General features: G+C 40.3%; 1 protein-coding gene across 5 annotated transcripts in view; it reads left to right on the top strand.

Moving 5' to 3' along the window:
- Positions 1-6,125, top strand: part of esrrb (estrogen-related receptor beta) — a 54,857-nt gene extending 48,732 nt beyond the window's left edge. For all 5 annotated transcript variants that reach the window (XM_042073235.1, XM_042073236.1, XM_042073234.1 and 2 more), the window contains 2 exons: positions 830-1,099; positions 3,314-6,125. In XM_042073235.1, coding sequence (XP_041929169.1) covers positions 830-1,099; positions 3,314-3,558 — 515 coding nt within the window. In that variant the 3' untranslated portion in view covers positions 3,559-6,125. The remainder of the gene's footprint in view (positions 1-829; positions 1,100-3,313) is intronic.
- Positions 6,126-23,448: the final 17,323 nt, after the last annotated feature.

The following is a 23,448-nucleotide window of genomic DNA, read 5'->3' as shown; positions in this document are numbered from 1 at the left end:
ATCGCTGTTTCATTAACTGTATTTGATGACAATTGTAATTTGAATGTCTCTGTGTTACACGTAATATGCTGTGGCACATTACATCCATGCGTGTTTTGTTCATCATGAACGAGTAAGATAGAGGAGGAGGAGAGAAAGAGACTGTGTAACTGGCAGTTAAAAGAGGGAGGGATGACAGTTGGTCCACCCCAAGACCGATTTCAGAATGAGCCTTCCCTAACAAACTAGAGAGCATTGTAATATAATCTAAGCAAAATGAACGTGATTATTGTGATAATCAATCTATGTGATGAAATGTAATAAAAAATACCAAGCTGTAACATGAACCTCTAAAACACACACACACACACACACACACACACACACACACACACACACACACTCAACACATCTCAACAAGACTGAAATTTTGTTGTAATACATATTTTGCTTGTTCATACTATGAAATTATCAGTGATTTTAAAAGATTATAATTATTGTTGTTTTGTGTTATTTGATTTACTGCATGTTTTTTTTATTATGGACTGGGTTTATCTGGAAAATTAAAAGTGGTCATGAATTCTTTGTAAACCTGTTGTAAACCTGTTCTACGCATGTAGTTGCCAAAATGTGTAATTCAGACCTTCTATGCACTAGCAGTCCTCCAGCACCCCCCCCCCCCCCCCCCCCCCCCCCCAATTAAAAATAGACAAACACACACACACACACACACACACACAAACTCACACACACACATACACACTAACACACAGATACTGTAGAAATAAGCATCATAATAATTTCTCCCTCTCGGTCTCCCTCCCCCCCTCCCTGTGCCTTTGTGTTGCAGGCTTTTCCAGCCTGTCTCTGGGGGACCAGATGAGTCTGCTGCAGAGTGCCTGGATGGAGATCCTGATCCTGAGCATTGTGTTCCGCTCGCTGCCCTACGAGGACGAGCTGGTCTATGCCGAGGACTATGTGATGGATGAGGAGCACTCACGGCTGACAGGTCTGCTGGACCTCTACGTCTCCATCCTACAGTTGGTGCGCAAGTACAAGAAGCTCAAGGTGGAGAAGGAGGAGTTTGTCACCCTCAAGGCCATCGCACTCGCCAACTCAGGTAGTGTGTCAATGCAGCCAGGCCCTCATCAGCTGTGGAGCTATGGAGTAGCACATTTCTCTCCTGCAACTAAAATCTTTCTTCTCTTTTTGTTCATTTTACTTACAACCCCACCCCCCCCCCCTTCTTCTTTTAAATGTAAGAGATATCTAAGTACAGTTCATACAGTGGATTGGTTAATGAGAAGTATGTACATACATACAATAGAATTATAAGATAATTATAGATTTTTTAAATCTAGCAGGATAAAGATTAAGACCATTTCCAAAAAAGTTTTCCTATAACAGAAATAATATTTAACAATTAATCGGAACAACTGGATGACTAAAACAAACAAATACCATGTAATGAGCATGCAAAAAAATGCACACATCTCCCAAGTAATATGGATCTAATTTTAAGTTGCTTGTTTGAACTGTAGTTCAAATAAAGCATGAATGAGAGTGAAGAGAGAGAGAGAGAGAGAAAGAAAGAGAGAGTGTGTGTGTGTGTGTGTGTGTGTGCGTGTGCGTGTGTGTGTGCGTGTGTGTGTGTGTGTGCGTCTGTGTGTGTGTGCGTGGGTTTTGGGGGATGAGGGTGTACTGCTGAGCTTTTAATTGAATGCCACCCATCCCGTGGCATCCTCCATTCTGGTTCCTCTATCTCTATAAAGAGCCAGGGGACATGGCAGCCACGGGAGATAAATTTAGCATTTCATTAGTGGCACAGGGACTGTCAATAAAATGTGTTAAGTGGAATGGAATGAGTATCAGGGAGTGATGTGGCTCGTTTGTTCACTGGTTAGGGGGCATAGCAGCAATATCGACAGCTTGCTTTTCAGAAGGCAGCGCTTGTCCTTCTCTGATCAATGCCCGGCCCTGCCTTTGGACATTCCTGTCTCCTCTCTTTCTCTCTCTCTCTCTCTCTCTCTCTCTCTCTCTCTCCTACACACAAACACGGCTTCCTCTCCCCTCCCCCTCTTCTGTCTGAAAATAAAAAAAAATGCTGATGGTGCCTATTGCTCTCTGTTCTAATCGTGATCCTTATCGAACAAAGGAGGTGTGATATAAGAAAGATGATAAAAGGCAAGCTGCAAAAATACAATGGAGACAGACAAAAGAGAGAGAGAGAGAGAGAGAGAGAGAGAGCAGGACGAAAGCCGTAGTGATCAGAAGTGAATGAGAGAGAGTCTGATGCTGGGGAGAGATGGCAAGAGACAGTGACAGTGACAGGTTCAAATGAGGCAGAATGTTCTAATCACCTGAACAAGGACTCTCTGAGATCGGCCTCCTGGGAGCACCACTGTCTGTGTGCTGTGAAAATTCATAGTAATTGATTTTGTAATTAGCAGTTTATCAGCAGTATCGACGGGCTTCTCTGATGGATTGCAGGGAAATTGTTTCTTCATTTTCTTTTTTTTTAGCTTGTACAGGCCTCCCCCATTAATGTTTCATGTTTCACCTTCAAACACACATGCATGTAGACACACACACACACACACACACACACACACACACACACACACACACAGTGTATAGTACTGGAGAGAAATCATGCGACTAAAATGTTTCTTCTGTTTTTAGAAGCCTTTTGAATGTGAGAAATATCTTGTTCTCATAAATACATTTTTGGGAGAATTAGCAAGTGTGTATTCCCTTTTTACCATGAGGTCATTCAAATTTTAGTGCTGTTTTATAGATGTAAGGTTGGCTCTCTAGAGCAAGGCTGGCAGTCTCATGTCATCAGAGGTCAAGCTCTTGAGTGTGTTCCCCAGCACATTATACACATTTTACCTACAGTACAGATTTCCGTATGTCTAGTAATAATTAAAGCTAATAATAATATAATAATAATATTTCAACATTACATTTTTTTACACACAAATCATTCTGTATTATCAGAATAGCTGACTCCACTGTATGACTGATTGATTCACTATAACTGGGGCAATTATATATATATATATATATATATTATTTTCTTTCTCTTTTTTTGTGCTAAATGCTCTAAATGTAAAGCACTTTGAGCTGCATTCTGTGTATGAAAGGTGCTACACAAATAAATATTATTATTATTATTATATTATTATTATTAAACATGCGGGGCACATTGTTAATTGGCTGTTAAAAGTCCAGCTTTAATGGAAATTTCCATTCTGACGGCACCGTATCAACCTGGCACCTCTCCTGTCTCAATGTTGCTCGCCTTTCTCTTTCTCCCTTGCTTAACTCTTAGACTCCATGCACATAGAAGACCTGGAGGCGGTGCAGAAGCTACAGGATTCGCTGCACGAGGCCCTGCAGGACTTTGAGAGCGGCCAGCACGCCGAGGACCCACGGCGAGCTGGGAAGCTGCTCATGACCCTTCCCCTCCTGAGGCAGACCGCCACCAAGGCAGTGCAGCATTTCTACAGCATCAAGGTGCAGGGCAAAGTGCCCATGCACAAACTCTTCCTGGAGATGCTGGAGGCTAAAGTCTGAGAGAGGAAGTGCATAGTCGCCGCGGCAACAGTGGTATTGGTGTGGCAACAGGAATCAGAAGGCAACAGTTCAACTGAGGGGTGCATGGAAGAGAGAGGGAGGGAGGCCACTGATAGACAAGCTGGATTTGGACTTGGATGTCCAGTGCATCCTTCTCTTCATCTCCCTTTGTTCCCCATTCTTTCTCCTTGACTCTATGTATCTGTCTTTTGGACCTGAGACATTTTAAAGAAAGAAAAAGAGAGAAGTAACTTGTGAGAACTTTTAAGTAAAATGAAAATGGGTCCCAACTATACATATGAAATGGAAAATTTAAAATATATAACAAATCCTAAATACTTGTACAGTAATGATTTTTGCTGTTGTGGTTTTTGGTTTTCTTTCTAGTCTATCCTGACCAATGTATGACAACAGATTATTCTTCTTCATTCTCTGTACTCAGAGTGGCTGTTACACCCTCAGTAATATGATTGGACATGTTTTATTTGTGTGTGTCTTCTTTCTCAAATGGAAAACCAAACGCTGTGTTTAATGATAAAAGGGAAGAGGGAACTCTAGCTAACATTACAAAGGACCTCCTCTGTTCTCTGCTATGATACATATTTGGAAGCTTTGAAAACATTGTAAATATTAACTCGTTAGACTGAGCATACATGGCTGGGACAGAATGAAAATGGCTGATTCATTTCATTTTCCATTTTAAAACCACACAGCTCACCAATCGTCTAACAATCAAGTACATAAATGTAAAAAAGTAAATATCAGATTTTGTTACCTGATCACTTTTAAATATACCTCTGCTGTGCCGTGAACCTAACATAGTAAGCAGCACACTGGAAATGACATGTTAACAAAACTTGCATAGCAATTTAGTCCTTCTTTTTGTTTCATAGTAACTAGCAATAAAGAGATCTGTGGGCCATCTATGATCTCATAGCCCCATCTCTGCTTGTGTTCTATAACGCTAATATAAAAACAAATCTGTGACATTAACTTCAGTTTCTAAGCCGCCGTGGCAACGTGACAACATAGTCACCGGGTGCATTGTACATCTCCTTTCACTGTCATTGTCCTTTTCTCCCCCTCTTGTTGTTGTTGTTGATGATGTTGTTGTTGATGTTATCTTCTCCCATGTTTGGTCATGGTTATAGGTAGAGACTGCAATTCTAAACCAATACGCTTTTTGTCAAATTCAACAAATTAATTACTGCTCAAGGTCCTCGCGCTGCCCATTTTGGTTGCACCCAAAGGATAACAAACTCTTGGTTCCCAGTCCTGTAGAGGGGAAACAAAGTGGCTCAGACTGAGGCCTACACTCAGCACTTTTGATCACGAGCACAGAAGGAATGGGTGTGATTTGATTGGCTGTTGACTTCAATATCAACAACCTTTGACCAAAATCAGGGACTGTACCTTTAAGGAAGTGCACTGGGAACCACATGTGTTTGGGGGAACCTGAGGGGGAAAAAAGAGTAGATTTGGCAAAGTAACAGGAATATGACGCAAATACAGTGCATTGTCTGGAGAAAAAAAAAGTTGAGAGAAGATCAGTGTGGCAGAAGCTGTTACTAAAACAAAGCCCATTTGTCAAACGTGCTATTTTGGGTCTCTCTAAGCCGAGGGTAGTTGCTCCTCAAATAGAGAGCAAGGTGTCCAGCATCTGTGTGCCCCATTTTTAGAAGCAACACGGCCTTTTTATAGCACCGCCTCGGTTATATGGGTGCAGCCAATTCAAGGTGTAAGGCAGGTGCATGCTGGGGATTATTTTTAGCTTCTAGGATGCAGTGTTGGCCAGAGGGGGCAGTGGACTCATGCAGTGGGAGGGATGACCCCTATGTCTACACAACAGGCTTGTCATTTGTGAAACTAGGCACGATGATGACAAGTAGCCCTAAAACTAACTAATGACTTTCCCCCCCTCCCACTAAGGTCTTAGTGTGACAGTTAAAAACAGCTGACGTTACCCTCCAAATGGCATTGGAACGTCTTTCCCAGCGGTGTTCCAAGAGGTGTGGTGCAATAAGGCCTATGGGAGGCATGATGGGAGATGTAGTACTGTGCTGTAAATTTGTCATTGCTCAAATCTGCCTTTTAAAGAACACTAGAAAGCGAGGATGGTGTGTAATTTCATGTATTACCAATGTCATGTATATTCATGTGAACTGTATATTGTGACAGTGTCACACTTTGATACTGGCATCACTGACATCAAAGCTGAAGGACAGGTGGTGGGTGTCATTGGTCTGGGAAACTCCTTATGCCCTCATTGGCTACTTAAAAGAGGTGGGCTGCATCCCTTCTTACCAAACTATCTAAACTTGAAGTGGCCATAGTCTTGGCTAAGAGTTCTACTGCACTTTACCCAGACGACATGGGACAACTGGGACCAATTCTGACTCTGAGTTTCGTGTCAGTGAGACAAAAACTAATATTCAGGCAGCATACTGTATAGTACCTGTTTAATCAAAGGCAATCTAAACCTCTGACTTCTGCATATCATATCTGCCTAAATTAACAACACCTTTCCCAAAGTACAGTGTGTCTGAAATTGCATTGGGCTAACAATTCAAATTTTTTTTCCTGAAAACTATTTTGGCCCAGCACTATGGCAGTCAGTGGGCCCATCACACATGGCATGTCATTGAAAACAAAGTATAGTGTCCTGCAAACTACCTCATCTCTCATCCTAACAGCCATGACTGGTTCTTTGTGTCAATATCTGTTAACCTTTATCTGAGCCACTACTGTGATGTACCGGATTTATAAATACCTGCTGTCTGTGAAGTAATTTTGATGGCATTTTGCAGTAGCAAGAACGTAACAACTGGTGGATGTGACCAGTTTACAAGTCATCTTCATACAGTGTTTGTGTGCATACACACTTTAAACTACCCTTCAAAAGTTTGGAATCACCCTAACAAGTTGGTGAAATATGAGAATTGTTCACTTTTAGCTTAGAAGTAACTCACCATGATTGATAACAAGACCAGCAATAATATTTTTCTTTTGATTACATAATGATCGTAATATACCATTCTAATCATACTTGCATCTTATGGCAGCTGTGATTCCTGATACATGGACTTGACTATATTTTTTTAAGGAAATATAGGTCAGCCAACTTTTAGTATTTTTCTTTTGTAATTTATTTTATTTTATAAAATGTCTTCCATAGTCTGTGTTGTCACTTGTTGATACAAAGTAAATTATGCAAAATATGTGAAGCATTTCCAGACTTTTGGAGGGCAGAATGTGTATATGTATATGCTCACACAGTGTAATGTCAGAATTGGTCCCATGTCTAAAATATGGAGCAGAAAAGGGTTTTGTTTCTGTCCTGTATAAATATTTATTGTGTGTATTATATCATTTTTGCCCACTGTACAATAATAACTCTGATTGTCCATTTACCAAATGTGTCAATTTTTCAGTTTTGATGTCAAATAATGAAAAAGGAACAAAGACAAGATTTACTCCTAAGGTAGTGTCATGGTCTTGATTGCTCTTTTTTACTTATTTTCATCGACACACTTCTGGGGAAAATACAATTCACTCTATTATTCAGTAATATCTTCTCTGAATCTACATAGAACAGTTAGAACAGTTATGTTAACTATGTAAATGCAGAGAAATTAAACAAACTTCTTGCCTTAGAGACGAGGGCTCCTATTTAGCAATCTAAATGGATGGTCTGACGTGAGAGGCATATGTGCGTTATAGGGCATGTTTGAATCCACACCCCTTTACGTTTACCTTTATTCATTTAGCAGACGCTTTTTATCCAAAGTGACTTACATATGTCAACTATATTACAAGGGCCATTGTCCCCAGAGCAACTAGGGTATAGAATAATACTGTATACACGCATTCTGCACCCACCTATGACTTGAGCTTGTAGGCTACAAGAATATCAAGTTTTGGATTTAGTCATTTACTTTCACAGTACTGACTGACAATGGTTGGCCATTGAAAACATACCGAGAATGAACACTGAAATACTTACTCCAATAACATTTAAATGAGTAAATAAAAATCCTGAGGACATTCATCCCAGCACACCAAGTAAAAAACACTCAGCACAGTCTTTGCATTGCATTACTAAAGAGTCATTGCTGGGGACCTGGTAGTACGCTTTTTTAACCCACACTGTGAAATGATGCGCCATCCTCTGACCAGCTTTTTTCTGGTCAATCACAGAATCACTTTCAGCTTCCTCAAAACAGTAGTGTGCCAACAATGTGCCTGACAACAAACTCGTCTTTTCACCAGCACATCAACGGATGCACATATGGGCGCAAGTTGATTTGCTATTTAGACAGTGTGCGCTCCAAACGGGAGATTGATAACTGCATTGGTCACAAACTAAAAAAAGACACGTTTTGTCCCGCCTGGAGCTATGATGCATCAGGCATAGAGCACCCCAGGGGTACCCAGAGAGTGTAGTCTATCGTGAAATACAGTGTTTTCAAATGAGGTTGCTTCTTGGTAGTAAATCATTTTCTGCCCTATATAATTGTACAAGTAAAATAGTATTTATATTGCATGAAATCTAACCAATTCCACTCTTCCAAGTAGAAATGATTTACATGAGCTAAGCAGTTACTGTAGAGTTTAACATATACTAACTTTACTTTTAAGAGCACTCATCATTTTTTGCACTGACAAAACACACACACACACACACACACACACACACACAGAGAGAGAGAGAGAGAGACACAATTAAGCACATATTAAACCTTTAATGCTGACAGAAAATATTCAATATCTGGAGAATATTGCAGAACTGGGGACAACCCTTGTTGCTCCTTTATTGGGTCAGTAACAAATGTTTAAAAAAAATCCAGTATCTGGATGTGGATAATTATGTTGGAGGATCGACGTATTGTGATCCTCTGCCAAACAATTTAAGCAGACTCACGTACAGGTGGATAGACAGACAGACAGACAGACAGACAGACAGACAGACCCATTTACAATTCCCTCTGGGAGTAAGGGTAACAAGCTTGGCTCTCTGGAATTGTAATCAAACTGTAAGATTAGTATCATGTAGATCCAGGCTTTTGTAAACACACTGTGATCTGTCCCAGGAACCTAAAGCCATATTTACAGGTTATTTTACAATCTAATATATTTGTGATGCTTAGATTATATTTACAATTAAATTAGGGAAAAAAATAATTTCAGTGGGTTTTTGGAATATCAGAAGAGACACTGAGAATTCCACAACCATTGTTCTCCTGTTCCACAATAAAGTTATTGTTCTATCTTAGAACCCCTGTTTCAGCTGGAGTCCAATAAGAATGCACCAAGGCCAGCAGAAACAGAGGAAAACGAGAGGCATGTAGTTGGTTTTAGGAATAATATCATTTCAACATGAGAGGGAGTAGTGATGACTGGTCAATGGAGGCATCAAGGACATAATGTGCAAATATTCTGATACTGATGGAGAGAAAAGGGAAAACAGAAATAGCATTTGTAAAATGTGTCTGTACACAAGAAAAACACTAAGGTGATTTTAAAGAGGAAAAAAGATTAAATGCATTCTTGGTATAATTAATTTAAAAAAGAGAAAACTTATTTAACTATTTTATATTATCTGTAACAAACTACACATTTTGTTTATGAAGTTGCAGTGGGTAGGTAAGGCAGGGACAGCATTTTCTGAGGGACTCGTGGCTGATTATAGTTCAGTCTTTGTAGCGCCTGGAGAGGGGGTCTGGGCAGGATTGAGTTGCCCTTTCCTGCATGTCAGCCAAAGGTTACAAATCTCCTATGGCCTTAAAAGACCAGCCCTGACTGTACCATTATGGTAGAGAATCTTTCTTACAGGTATTTGGAGAACCACCGAATTCCTAAGGGAATCACCCTCCGAGGAGGATGACTGGTGCTGTCCAAGAGAATACAACCGTTCCTCCCCCTGTCTCTTCGACACAAAACATAACATTTAATGACATATTCAACCAATACCAGTCTTCTTGTTCTATCAATGTAGACAACAAAGAGAAAACACAGGTCAATGTAGAGAGAGAGTGAAACAAAAACAATAATATCATAACAAATAAAATGATTCAGGTCAGCAAAAGAGCAATGAGACTTCACCCGAAAAAAGGCAAGGGCCTTCTCCAACTCACTGCTGAATGTGGTCAAGACAGCATTTAGAATGTAATGCACGGTGAAGTAGATATTATCTTTACATCTCTTTAAACATGGTATTGATTTCACAAAAGTTGACTTGTGTCCCATATGAACTTAAAATGACATTTTCAATGTTAGCACTTGGTGGGTGCATATTTCTATGCATAAATATGATTCTGTGCTCTATAGTCTCTTTAAACATGGTATTGATTTCACAAAAGTTGACTTGTGTCCCATATGAACTTAAAATGACATTTTCAATGTTAGCACTTGGTGGGTGCATATTTCTATGCATAAATATGATTCTGTGCTCTATACGCCCCATAAAGCATGATATATGGAAATGGTAGATCATATGTGACTCCTGGATTAAATGTCATATAGATCACATACTTTATGTCCTCTACACATACATGTACTCTCACTCATTCGTTCGCCCCAAACACACACACACACACACATGCATCCCCACTGACACCTACACACATTGACTTTGCCTGTGAGTGGATCCTTGACCATGCAGGTAATTTACAGTGTTATGGGATCAGCTCAAAACATGTGGTAAATAAATAAGAGTCAATCCATTTTCCTTTTAAGGGGGCTGGGGAGAAGGACTGCCAGACATCCCCACCCCCACAGCACACACCACACCCTGCACACACCCCACACCCCTCCCCCACACTCCACACCCCACACTCAACACTCCACACATCCCACACACACCACACCCCACACCCCTCCACACCTCACACTCAACACCCCACACTCCACGCCCCCCACATCCCACACACTCCACACTCCACGCCCCACACAACCCCACAACTCACACCACACCCTGCACACCCCAAGCCCCACACAACCCCACACTCCACACCCCACACACCTCCACACCACACACACCCCACACACCTCCACACTCCATACCCCACACCTCACACTCAACACTCCACACCCCACTGGTCTCTTAGATAGAATTAATCTGACTTATGTGAAATAGCTCTACACTCCTGAGCCCCCATGCTCATGCCCCCAGTGTAGCGCTGTGGCTGCGTGGCTACTCTACCTGCTGGCTGCAGCAACTCCAGCTGTAGGTTAAACTGATTGTTTTCATTCTTTTTTCATACCGACGGTAAGTTTTTATTCCCTTGTTTGACTTGGCTTCATGTTTTGACAGGTATTATTTGTGTCATTGCATAGCAAATAAAGGAGGCTGCACTATAGGTAATTCTAAATAATCTGAATAGTAACATGTAAGCACAATAGGCACTTTAATTCACAAGTTATTGATACATAAATTATTCAAAGAGATATCTGGGCTAAGTAAAGATTAAACTAAAGTATATATGAAGATTGGATTGTATTTTATTTATAGTTGTTGCAGTTTTTAACATAAAATGATATTTCAGTCAGGGTCACAAATTCAATGATCTTCAGAAACGGACTTTACTTCAATGGCCTACTACACACACACACACACACACACACACACACACACACACACACACACACATACATATATATATATATATATATATATATACATACACACACACACAAACACACACACAAAACAGAGCAGCAAGACATTTTACTAGTATTATTATTTCAACAATATGACAACAAATATTTGAAATGCAACAACATCATGATAGTTGCAATAACATGCAGCAATAAATGCAGTCAAAATCAGTTGATATGGATACAATTCTAATCTAATCTATAAATTATGTAAAATAGATGGGGTGTAGTTGGTGGGAGGTATTGTCAGCAGGTTGACTGTTACTGTGGTTGACGTTGATGAATCAGCTGATGAACTGACGTCAGTGGTCAGTCCACCTGAGATGGCACTACAAACGCTCTCCACCTGCTCATTTGCGACCACTGGATACTGGAAAAGAAGGCTGGATTTGTCGGCCGAAATTGAAGGAGCCGTCGAAAGGGGATAGCACTTGTCGTGCCACTATGACACAACTGGTCTACGAATCTAGCCTTAGAAGCATCCTGCCCCTTAATTGGGGCACACCTTGTAACTCTTAAGCACAGTCCTGCATCACTGCGTCAAAAAGTACAATGCCCAAACCAGTGGTCTCACAGACATTGTACTGAAAACATGAACATTCACGATTAGAGTTTCTACACTAGTGCAGGGGACAATTGACTTGCTTTGGTTATAAAATGGATGTAACTATTACTGTAAGGCTTTCCACTTACCGTCCAATTATCATGACGAGGATGGACAGGTACAGGCCGGTCAGGTAAAAGTCAGTTATATTATCTGTTTTCTTCACAATTGCCTTCTACTTTCCCTTTGTCATATTTTACTCCAGGACAGGTTGGCAAGTGGTTTCAGCTGAAATGAGGAATGACAGGTAACCTGGGCGTCTAATTCTTGATGTATTCTAATGAAAACAGCACCATCTATGGATCATCTATTTAACTGCAGAGAGGAGGTGCTGTAAACAGAACGTGACTGTCTGAAACATACATGAAGTCTTAGCATTACTTATGCTCTTAAAATATAAATTGTGCTTACTTGAATGGAGGGTAAATCATGTTCATTTACAGTTTAGTTGCAGGTCATGCATTTCCTGATATGAATTCACTTTTCCAGTGCTGGCTCACTATTTGCACCAAAACTGGTCATCCCAGGTTGCTTGAAAATCAAAGCAGTTTCATTACCTGTTGTGGTGGGGGAAAAGACTTTGCAAGGGATGGGGTAATTTATTCCCAGCATGCCGTGTGGGGGCATTTTCTTTCTTTTTTTGACAAGGGGTAGTGCAGCGGTTTCTCCCTCTCATGTGCGTGCAGCTCATTGCAGGGGTCATTTTCACTGGTCTGTGTTAAATTTATAGCCTCCTTTAATATTCTGTCATAGTTAAAATATTTTACTGCGCCTTTTTATTACCATATCCTTATGTCCTAAGCTTATGAACTTCTCTATGCAAATCACTCACTTCCTCTATCGCCCCTGTCCATCCTAGTCTCCAAAGCTCTCAGACCGACTGATGGAAATATGAGTGGCTTACACATTTGGGAGACTGGAATGTGTGAAGTGGAGGCCACAGTGTCCTCACATCCAGGCTACTCAAGGGTTTAAATCCTCCTTTTTTCTCCTTTAAACTTCTTTATTTTTTTCCCTTTGAAGACAACAGGAACATGAGACATGTTTTCTTTTTTTAACTTCACACAAACCACCGATTTTGCCATTTCACTCATTTATTCACTGCATGCATTAGAGTGAATACATAACATCTGTAGGAATACCATCACATTTTATTGGCGTTATGGATGTGACAAAAAGTCCATTTTCCGTGGAATTGCCCCTTAATTTTGCATCAGAGTATCTTGGAGATGATTGGAGGAGATCACACTGAAAAGGGGAAGCTGAAGTCATCAGAGTCTTGACATAGGTGTTGGTGTCCAAAATCAGAAAAACTCCTAGGCACTCTCTTTTAAAATAGTTTTATTAGCCTTTATTTTCATGGCTTGGTCTTGGTGTTAATGTTTTAAAGCAGACGCGTTTTAGCATCGGTGTTGGTGTCTTCAGGTGCAGGGACTGAGGTTCACAGCGTCGTCCAAAGAGCACTGGCTACGTAGAAGCGGAATGGATGTGTTTGTGGAGGGACATGTGCCTTTCAAAGTAATTCAGTTGAGAGCAGCAGGTCCCTACTCATTCAAGCATCTTTCTCTCTAAATCTTGGGATAAGGAACATGTATGATTGAAAGGTAGGGTAGCGTAAACAATGATGGATGATGTCACATTTGTTTATGTTTATGTTTCTTAGCAGACACTTTTGTCCAAAGCATCTTACATTGTATTTGAACCCAAGACCAAACAAAACCCACCAGAGAGGAAGCTCACTTCTCCATTCAGTGCTCCCCAAGAAACTCTGCACAGAGGTTTGTTATTATTTGGGGGACCGGCAGCCCCTCTTTGCTTGTTTCCAGTTCACAGAGCCAGGACTGTGTTAGAAGACAGTGTTCTCAAAGAATGGAGAGCTAGCGGATTGTGAGGAGATATTCACTGAATGTTACAAAAAGTGTTAGTATTCACTGAATGTTACAAAAACGTTTTGTAAAAACAGCACAAGATATTGCTGCGATATAGCTGGCATCGCTAAAACCTCTTGCAGCACTCAATGTGTGAGTAGGTCCAAGAATACCATAAAAAACACCCTGAACCCCATTTGTTTACACTTCTCCAGTTAGGCACGAGCAGAGCTGAGCAGAAGCTGTTTTTTCTGTTTGTGTGTGTGTGTGTACAGCTCTGCTCTGTTACACGAGCGGAGCTGAGCAGAAGCTGTTTTTTCTGTTTGTGTGTGTGTGTGTACAGCTCTGCTCTGTTACACGAGCGGAGCTGAGCAGAAGCTGTTTTTTCTGTTTGTGTGTGTGTGTGTGTACAGATTTATCTAATGTGCGTCCACATTATTGTGCTGGCTCTCCTTAGGCTCCTCAGAATATAAAGGCATTGCTGTGCCTTATTCACTCCTGCTGGTCCTGTGTGATCTTCACTCCCAGGAAGCTGAAGACGGGGACCGCTGCACGACGTGGAATTATTTGCTGGTATATATAATGCACTAAATCAGCGATAAACCTATTAACACATTTGAATTTGCACTGCAGAGACGTGGGTTCGAGGCCAGGTGGGGTGAATGTTCTATTCTTTCAGTACAGGTAAGAAGTTGGATGACTTGATATTAGTGGTTTGATGGTGTGATGCCTGGCTGTCATACCAGTTAAATTATCATAGGTAATGCCTTCGACAATTATCTCTAGATTTATCAGGTCAGATCAATGGAGAAATACATACCGCACATTATCCAGCACAATAAACATGGTAGTTCTTCCAGGAGAGAAAGTTGTTTGGTGTAAGAGGCCATTACTTGCCAAGACGGAAACAAATGTAGCCTAGTAAACTTGATTCTTACTAAAGTAGCCTAAAGCATGAGCTACAATCCTATAGAACGTTAGTTTCCTCTCTCACACCTTTAGTCTAGAGTGACCAGACGTCCTCTTTTCCCCAGGCATGTCCTCTTTTTGAGACCTTACAAAATTTGTAAGCCAAAATTTCAAAATTGTCCGGGATTATATTGTAGCAGGGGTGTCACTTTTAACTCAGCCCGTGCTCTAGTACTGAACTGCTGTGCACCAGTAAAATCTCAAGTCCAGGTTCAACTAGTCTAAATGTATTGCGGAGTACTCTAAACACAGATATCACATAAACGAGCGGAAACTACGCTTTCCAATGATATTAGCACCAGTTGCTGTTGTGTGATAAATGGTTTGCGAGAAAATTAACATTGAACCTGCATGAATCATATTTGCATTCTGCAAGCTCTGCACACCCATTACTCTTGGTGAAAGATCTCACAAACTCTTCACTCAACACATGACAAACCATATATCACAATAAACAACAGACCTACCGTATATTAGGATATAAAGCATGCCTATGTGCAATAAGCGGTTTCCGAGTAATCCAGTTTTGAAATGGCAGCAAATTTCTACATGGTCTCTAACCATGTAAACTATGTCAGTACATACCTTTTTATAAATTGCTTATCCATAGAGTATCCCACAATCTTATATTGCCAGATTCCAGACAATCCCACTTACATAGCTATGAAATATATTTTTGTCCTGGCTGAAAAGGGAAGATATAGCATGTATTGATTGCCATTACATTACAATTAGAGTAACTAGCTCAGGGGTCGGCAACCCGCGGCTCCGGAGCCGAATGTGGCTCTTTGATCCCTCTGATGCAGCTCAGCTTTTGAAAATAATTAAAATGCATTTTATTTTAGTTCATTTTTGAAAATGTAACATTGTAGGTCTATCTGAGTAATTCATATAACTTTCCACCTCACTTGACTCCGTAACCGTAGCCTGCACAATATTGTTACATTCGTGGTTCGTTGCCATGTCAATATCAAACTAAATTTCCCTCCATTTCAGTCAACAAGAACACTTTAATTGTTATTGTTGATGTGTGCGCTTGCTGTAGGCTAGATACGGAAAATTTCAAAAAGGAAACGTCAGCGATCACAGCTTGCGAGTGCGAACACAAGCGAGCTGAAATGGGAACGTTTCCATCCGAAGACTGATTCTGAAAACGCGAAATGAACTGCCTGTTATATATCGCACACTGCAACGAGTTAGTATTGCTGTGTTAACCCTATTCCTCTTGCATGTGAGAAATCTTTCTCACATATGAAAAATATAAAGACAAACCTGTGCTTGCGTTTAAGGGCTATTCCGCATAAAACTGTCACATCCATAATGCCAACTAAATGTGTTGCCGTTATGGATATATGACAGTTTTGCGTGGAATTGCCCTTAAATGATGACAGCCTCAATTCTTGCATGAAACTTCACCTCACTGAATATGAGTCAGCCAGACTCCCAGGCCATCACCAAATCTAATCTCTGGTAGGCCTAATGTTCAATTTCGCCAATGACAATGAAAATTGAGTGTTGTGTTGTTAACTATGATGTTACTTTGCATACCAAAGGACACTGGGAAAATAGGGGGTGATGTTTAGCCTACATGGGAAGCCTGGCCTATACTTCTGTCATTCCACTAGTAGAAAATGTATTAAAAAATCCTCTGTTGAATGAAAGTAACTGTACGTTAAATATCCAAACTTTTTCTTGTAACCGTCTTTATGTGGCTCTTCTGAGATTAAAAAAAGATACATTTGGTAAAAGTGGCTCTCCAGGCAAAAAAGGTTGCCGACCCCTGAACTAGCTGAACAACACAGGTGACCACTTCTGCATAATTTAATGGAGTGCTGAAATGTACACTATGTCTGACTATTTCTGAACTGTGAAACTCATTTGCAGTATCATCATAACTATTCTACCTGTATGTGCATGGTTAAAATTCTGAAGTGCAAAATGGTTTAGGCAGCAGAAATATTTCCATCCATAGATAAAAAATAAATCCTCTGAATTTCTTTTTTTAAAGTGCACCAGATTGATGCATTTAAACGTTAAAATATGCAACATTTTGGATCATGCCCCCGGAACCCCCTAGGATGACAGCATTGGAAGAACACTGTCACAGGTTCAGGGAATATTTTAAAAGAGGTTACAAATGAGGAAATTCTGGCTTTGCTGGCTGAAGTGCATGGCGTTGTGCTGAGTGTCGTAGGTCTAGTGCCTCACAGAAAGTGATGCAGCTGGTTGCTAGGATGTTGCTCAGATTATTGTATCTCAGACTTTGTATCTCGAAATTTCTCAAAACTGTTTTTTTTTTAGTGGCTGAAACAGGCTTCCATAGAAAGAAGACACAGTCATCCAAAATCTCCAAATTAACCAGTAGCCTATGGGGGAATGTTGTGCCAGTAGTGTCCTGCCTTAATCATTAACTGCATTTTGATTGTAGGCTCCTTACCCAATAACTATAGGCTTATTCATTCTACTAGTTTGTTCTTTGCCAATAGAGCTTCATCAATACATGATATAGACAACCCTGCCTTACATGTGAAAGCGGGGATTGTATAATACCACTACTGATTCTTTTGTAGAAATCTGTTGAGTATTAAATATTTGCATGTGTGAGGGTAATTTAATAAATCGGTTAGTCAGACATTTGCTAGCCTATACATTACACACACGCTTTAAAGCCATTTTTATTTGGAAAATTATGAGAAGTGTCCTTTTTTTCACTTGAGCCACTGCCCCCCAAAATCTCTGTGCACGTCCCGACATGGTAGTAATGCGACTTTAGTGGTTTGTGTCAAGCTCAAATGTGTGGCACAGCCCACACATCCCAGTCCCTGATTCATGTACAAATTAACCATCTCATTGTCACTCTGCTTTAGTCAATATATGTCAATAGTGGATTGGCTGGAGGACAGGGCAAGAAGGGAACATCAATGAGCGTATGATGGGGCAAAGAGCTGCTTTGTGTTGTTAATGACGGCTTAAAGAGATGCTTCCCCTCTCCTCCGTTTAGCCCAGACAGCATCTCAGTAGTGTGTTTTACAACGCTTCCAACGTGGCTCAGCCAATCATTATCAAAGACCGGAACTATCTGTTTTAGAATGGCTAATAAGGATTAATTGCTTATTGAAGATATTATAGTATTCTCTGTAGTCTGTCAATGATTTACTGTTCTATGTCTAGCAAATAATATCGTTCATGAGAAATGAATCATGTTACTGCAGACGGTTCAATCAAAAAATTCTACCTCTGATTTGAATTAATATAGATATGAAAAATGCCTAAATACATCCCCTTTGGTATTAGGAACATGTGCTTCATTATCAATTCTATTCAGAGAGACAAGACACTATGTGACTGACCAGTTGGATGGATGGCATTTTGCAGAATGAGGTGCATAACCACGCCATGGTGCTCCTCTCCTCTCATTCCCCCTCTCCCCCTGCTGACAAGAGCTTTACGGTGTTCCAGTCACACCATACCTCCCAATTACTTTTCAATTAGCGCAATGCACATTTCCCACTGCAGCACAATTACTTTATAGTACTGTGTCTTTGCCCATTAATGGTGTGAGCCACAACTCCGAAGTGATAAACCATCTGGACTGGCTCCCAACGAGATAGCGCAGAGTGAAGAAGAGCACAGTTAATGGAGTGAAAAAGTAAAAGCAATTAATGTCACATTAATGTAACGATAATAATCCCACCCCCAGTAGTAGCATTACAAAACCAGGAAATGCTCCAACATGCTGGTGAATTGCCTCATCTGCCTTCTCAGAATAAGTCAGGGAATACCATCTGAATCTGTGGGGACTGGACTGCTAATCGTAGATCAGTTTTCCAGGAGTCCATACCTCTTAATGTGTAATGAAGTAATCAATCTAAACCATAGATGTAGATATTTGATATAAGATTGGCATGGTCATTATCTCTGATTATCTCCAACATCTCTGCAGAAATACTAACGAAGAGAGGGGTTGTTTGCACTGGAATGAACATAGAATTGTGTGCATACTGTAGGTATGTATATAGTTTTATGGAGCTTTAGTGAATCGACATCACTGATTAACCATATAATGGTCTATTTAAATAAATCTAAATAAAAAAATTAGTCGGTATCGTGTGGTTTTAAGAAGAATCAATATGAGCATGTCTGGCAGATTCCTCCCATCACTTCCCATCCTCTCCTATCTCCTGACCCCTCGCTCCCTACCTCCCCTCTCTGTGTTCGTGTTAATTCCTCTACATCTCCAAGGTGGTTTATATTAGAATATCTTAACCACCGGGCAGCATTAGCATAGCGTGATGGATGCCCATGAATCTCACTGCCTGATAATGTCCACATTTTGCATTTTAAACTAAGCTACACCATGGATGTGCTATCTACTTTTTTACAAGGGACAGTGAAGTTAAATATCTAAGGGTTGCTCATTGTGTCTTTACCAGATAATCATGTCAAAGGCAGTCGCTATGTGTGATTACTGTTTTTTTATTATTATTATTGTTCACTGAAATACTCCTCCACTGAAATGAGTCAGTAGACAAAATGATTATGTAATGTCTTATTTTGTCACAGCTTCTAAGAGCATGAGATTCAGTTACGTTCAATCTACCTATAATACATGTTCAACAATAAAGAGCCTATCTTAGATATTGAGTATAGCTGGACCTCCAGTTAGGAACTCCAATAGCAATATGTAATTAATTTGTTGAAATTAATGCATTGCCACCGGGCCCCGCCTCCCCCTTTTTTTTTGCTAAATGGTAAATGGACTGCATTTATATAGAGCTTTTCTACTTCTAAGAGTGCTTGTGCTTGACAATTTCATGCCTCACATTCACCCACTCCCTCACACACCAATGACATGCAAGGAAGCACATCGGGAGCAGTTTGGGGTTCAGTGTCTTGCTCAAGGACACTTTGACAGGGTCAGCAGGGATTGGGCTCAAACCAGCAACTGTCCAGTTACTGGACAGCTCCTCTACCTCCATAACCACCACCACCCTTTCTCCAGAACTTTCCCTGCACACAGAACTCCTATTCCCCACTGTCACCCATTCATTTGGCCTCTCATTATTCTTCATGGTGGCTTCGCTCATCAGCTTGTTGAAGCAAGGCCTGATAGGGCTGACAAATTCCCCACCAGGCCAAAATTTTCAAGGTATATTGTTACCTTAGAATTATACGCTTCTATCTGACATTTTTGTCCAAAATTGAGTTATTGACATTCTTATTCTGTGACACATTAAGAAGCTGAGGTGAGGTGAGGTGTTGTAGTTGTGTGCTTTTTTGGACATTACATCTAAAGAGGTTTGTTCCGCTTTTCAGTATGACTCTATGGAATTCTAAGACTTTGAAGCTCAATATCTCGGAACTACTCAGAACGTAGATAGAACAGGTATTCCACCGCCTACACGCATCTGCACTTGTGTATTATTTGAGCTCATTGGTAAAGTGAAACTAACTTCACTATGGTGTCAGTCAACAACAAAACAGTTATACACAGTAAATTACTTTTACTATTGACTGACCATGGGTTACCATCGAAAATAGCCTGGAAAAAGCAACACTTACCCCAATAATGTTCGAATGACTGAATAAAAAACCTAATATATCCATTTATCACATCCATTTATCCTGCAGAGGAGTTGCTGCTTACATCTCTTGACAGTGCGTCTTCAGCTGTGCTTCATATGTGCCTTTCGCCTCTCGCCTAATCACTTTTATCCGTCATTACCAATTTGCAAATGATGGTGAATAACTACTCATTGTGAGATGTATTTTGTAATATCTTTGTTATAATAATGTTTCCCATTGTAATTGTGTAATTTGTAATGTTTTGCATGGATGTGCGCTGGTGCACGTTCCTGTGGATGAGAAGCAGGGTGCGTTGTGCACCCGCCCATATCACATTTGATAATGCGCTCTTCAAATAACATAAACTACTCAACAAGGATTTCTGTCCAGGTTTCTCTTGGTCAGTGGTGTAATGATTTTTAGAGGGTGTAAGATAGCAATTTTGAATTGTGCGCCGGAACACACCTTCTGCCACACCCCTGGACGCAAAGCTTAAAAGTAAAAGTAAAGTAAAGCGGATGGTGAAAAATCCGAGACTAAAATAGGAATAAACTTTGTGTCGGGATAATAATCCGCTTTGTGCCAGGTTTTGTGTCATGAAAATAGGGCCCTTAATGTTTCAGGTCTTCTTGTTTTCAGAAGATGCCTCTCAACTTTCATACTGTCTCGGGTTCCTGTCTTCATTAACTTTACAAGCAGGCAGGAAATGTTAGCAAAATCTGAAATAAATGATTAAATGTTGTTCACATATTCATCATCTGTCATATCTGTACAGGCGACTCTCATAGCCCCTTTCCACCGACAGAGAACCGGTTTTGTTCCCGTTCGCCAACCAACATTTGAACCATTCTACGGAGCCCAGGAGGTGTCATTTCAAGATCTTTTTGTGTATCAAGAGAATGTTTCATTTTACTAAATCGTGCACACGTTTTACTAAATTGTGTGCACGATTTACTTAATAGTGCTCTCATTTTACTAAATTGTGCTCTCAATTTAGTAAAACGTGTGCACGATTTAGTAAAACGTGCGCACGTTTTACTACATTGTGCGCTCAATTTACAACAATTAAAATGAGAGCACAATTTAGTGAAATGAGCGCACTATTTAGTAAAACGTGCACACAAATTACTAAATCGTGCGCACGTTTTACTAAATCGTGAGCACGATATACTAAATTGAGAGCACAATTTAGTAAAATGAGCGCACGTTTTCTGGATATATACCAAAAAATATCTTGCAATGACACCTCCTGGGCTCCATACCATTCGGAGTGTTTTGACCAAACAAAAACTGGTTCAGAACGTGCCAAAGCTGGTTCAAGAAGGCGCTCTCTGTTGGTCGAAAAACACCTTCAGTGAGCTAGGATTGCCTTGATACCCAGCCATCCAAGCCTCTGTCCCTTACATGCCACCTCTGACTAAGCACAACAAAGCCAACCAAGAACACAGCAGCCTATTTGCTTTGCAAAGCTTCACAATTTTTAGTTAACACAAACTTTCCTTGAGACAGAAATACTAGATATAAAAAAATGAGTATGATGGAGGAGGTAACCGGCTGCACTGTTGATATATTATAGGTTAATCAGTGTAGCTTTTAGCTAATCCTGTTAATAAATGCACACTTTGGAACATCAGAAATAAAATACAAAGGTGAGCTAGTTTCTCTCATCTATGGGATCTAAGGATGAGGCTCCAAGAGAGGGTAGAAAACAGAGTGTTCGGCTTAACAGATATGACATGTTTGGGAATGATGACCTTGATATAGTCATAACACAACCAGTAAGCACGGGGTCCCATGACTGGCTATAAAACCAAAAGGAAAAAAGAGGCAATAAAATTGACATTAAACTACATACCACAAAGTGGTGTGTAATTTGACCACAGCATGGTGTTCCACCTGCAACATGAATAAAATAAAGTAGGCTAAGACTCTCTCCGGGCTACAAGCACATCAAGATATGAAACTCGTATTGATTAACTGATTAACTTATATTATTTTCTGCTTTTTATTGACATCAACCTCTTTTGCACATTTCCATGTCTCCATATGTTGTACCTGCTTTGAAGTCTTGTTTGTGCTTGCTATATGTTGTGCCTGCTGTATAGTCTTTGTGTGTGTTTGCATTATGTTGTTGTTGTTGTACCTTCTGTGTAGTCTTTGTTTGTGTCTGCTTTATGTTGTACCTGTTGTGTAGTCTTGCTTGTGTGTGTTACATGTTTGTTGGGCCAAAGACGAATTTCCACAGTAGTGGACAATAAAGACTTCTAATTCTTATCAGCTGTGTGGGGCTACAAGCACACCAAGGTTTATATGTACAGTAGAACTGTATCTTCGACCAAGATTGTTTTTGTATATCAAGACGATATGCGCTCATTTTACTCAATCGTCCGCTCATATTATTACATTGTGTGCTCATTATGCTAGATTGTGAGCAGAATTTAGAATGTGCCCCACAAGGTCCTTGTTTATGTGTCAACTTGAAAGTAGAGCAGACATGTGTGGTAATGATCAATAAAAACTGATTTCTTAGGTAGCTGCCAATAAGCGAACAGTTGTGAAGATACTCAGTGGTTTCATAACTATCAGCAATGTAAAGGCTGTAGTAACCACTAATTCCACTTGCCTTACCTCTCAGGACTTCTCACCTTGACATCAGATCCAAAGGCATGAAAGGCACAGGAGATCTGTCACACAGTGTTACGCTACTGCTACTTTGGTAATTACTGTTCCTTGTTGAGACTTTTTGTGGTAGGATATCCCCTTGATGCCATATTGTGGGGAATATTTTGCTCCATTGGCCATGATTAGATGCCTAACTACCATTTTTTGTTTATGTACTAATTAAATATTAGCTTTGACCACTTAAACCCATAATGAATTCATTAATCCCACCTTTCACTGAATGCAAAGAATGTGATCAAGTGTGACTTTGGAATTAATCAAATTGTGAAATATAATTAATTAATTAGTGACTTTTCAGGACACATGCCATATTAGAGGCATATACAGTGGGTCCCCGTTAAGTTTGGACGGGTTCCTTCAGGAATCACGATCCCCATTTTCTCAGCAGAAATGGCACAAACGGCAGTTGACACAAACAACCACAAGGTGTCACTTTGGAGTTCTGCCACTACTATTTTTGATGCGACTTACTGCTTCCATGATGCAGTTTCCAAGTCAGTAGAACAATCAGAGAAAGCTGAGCCATTACCAAACATATATGATAAT

This window comes from Alosa sapidissima, chromosome 19 (assembly GCF_018492685.1).
Source record: "Alosa sapidissima isolate fAloSap1 chromosome 19, fAloSap1.pri, whole genome shotgun sequence".
In the NCBI taxonomy this organism is placed as follows: domain Eukaryota; kingdom Metazoa; phylum Chordata; class Actinopteri; order Clupeiformes; family Clupeidae; genus Alosa; species Alosa sapidissima.
Note: the sequence above shows the minus strand (reverse complement) of the source record. Positions and strands in the feature narration are given on the sequence as shown.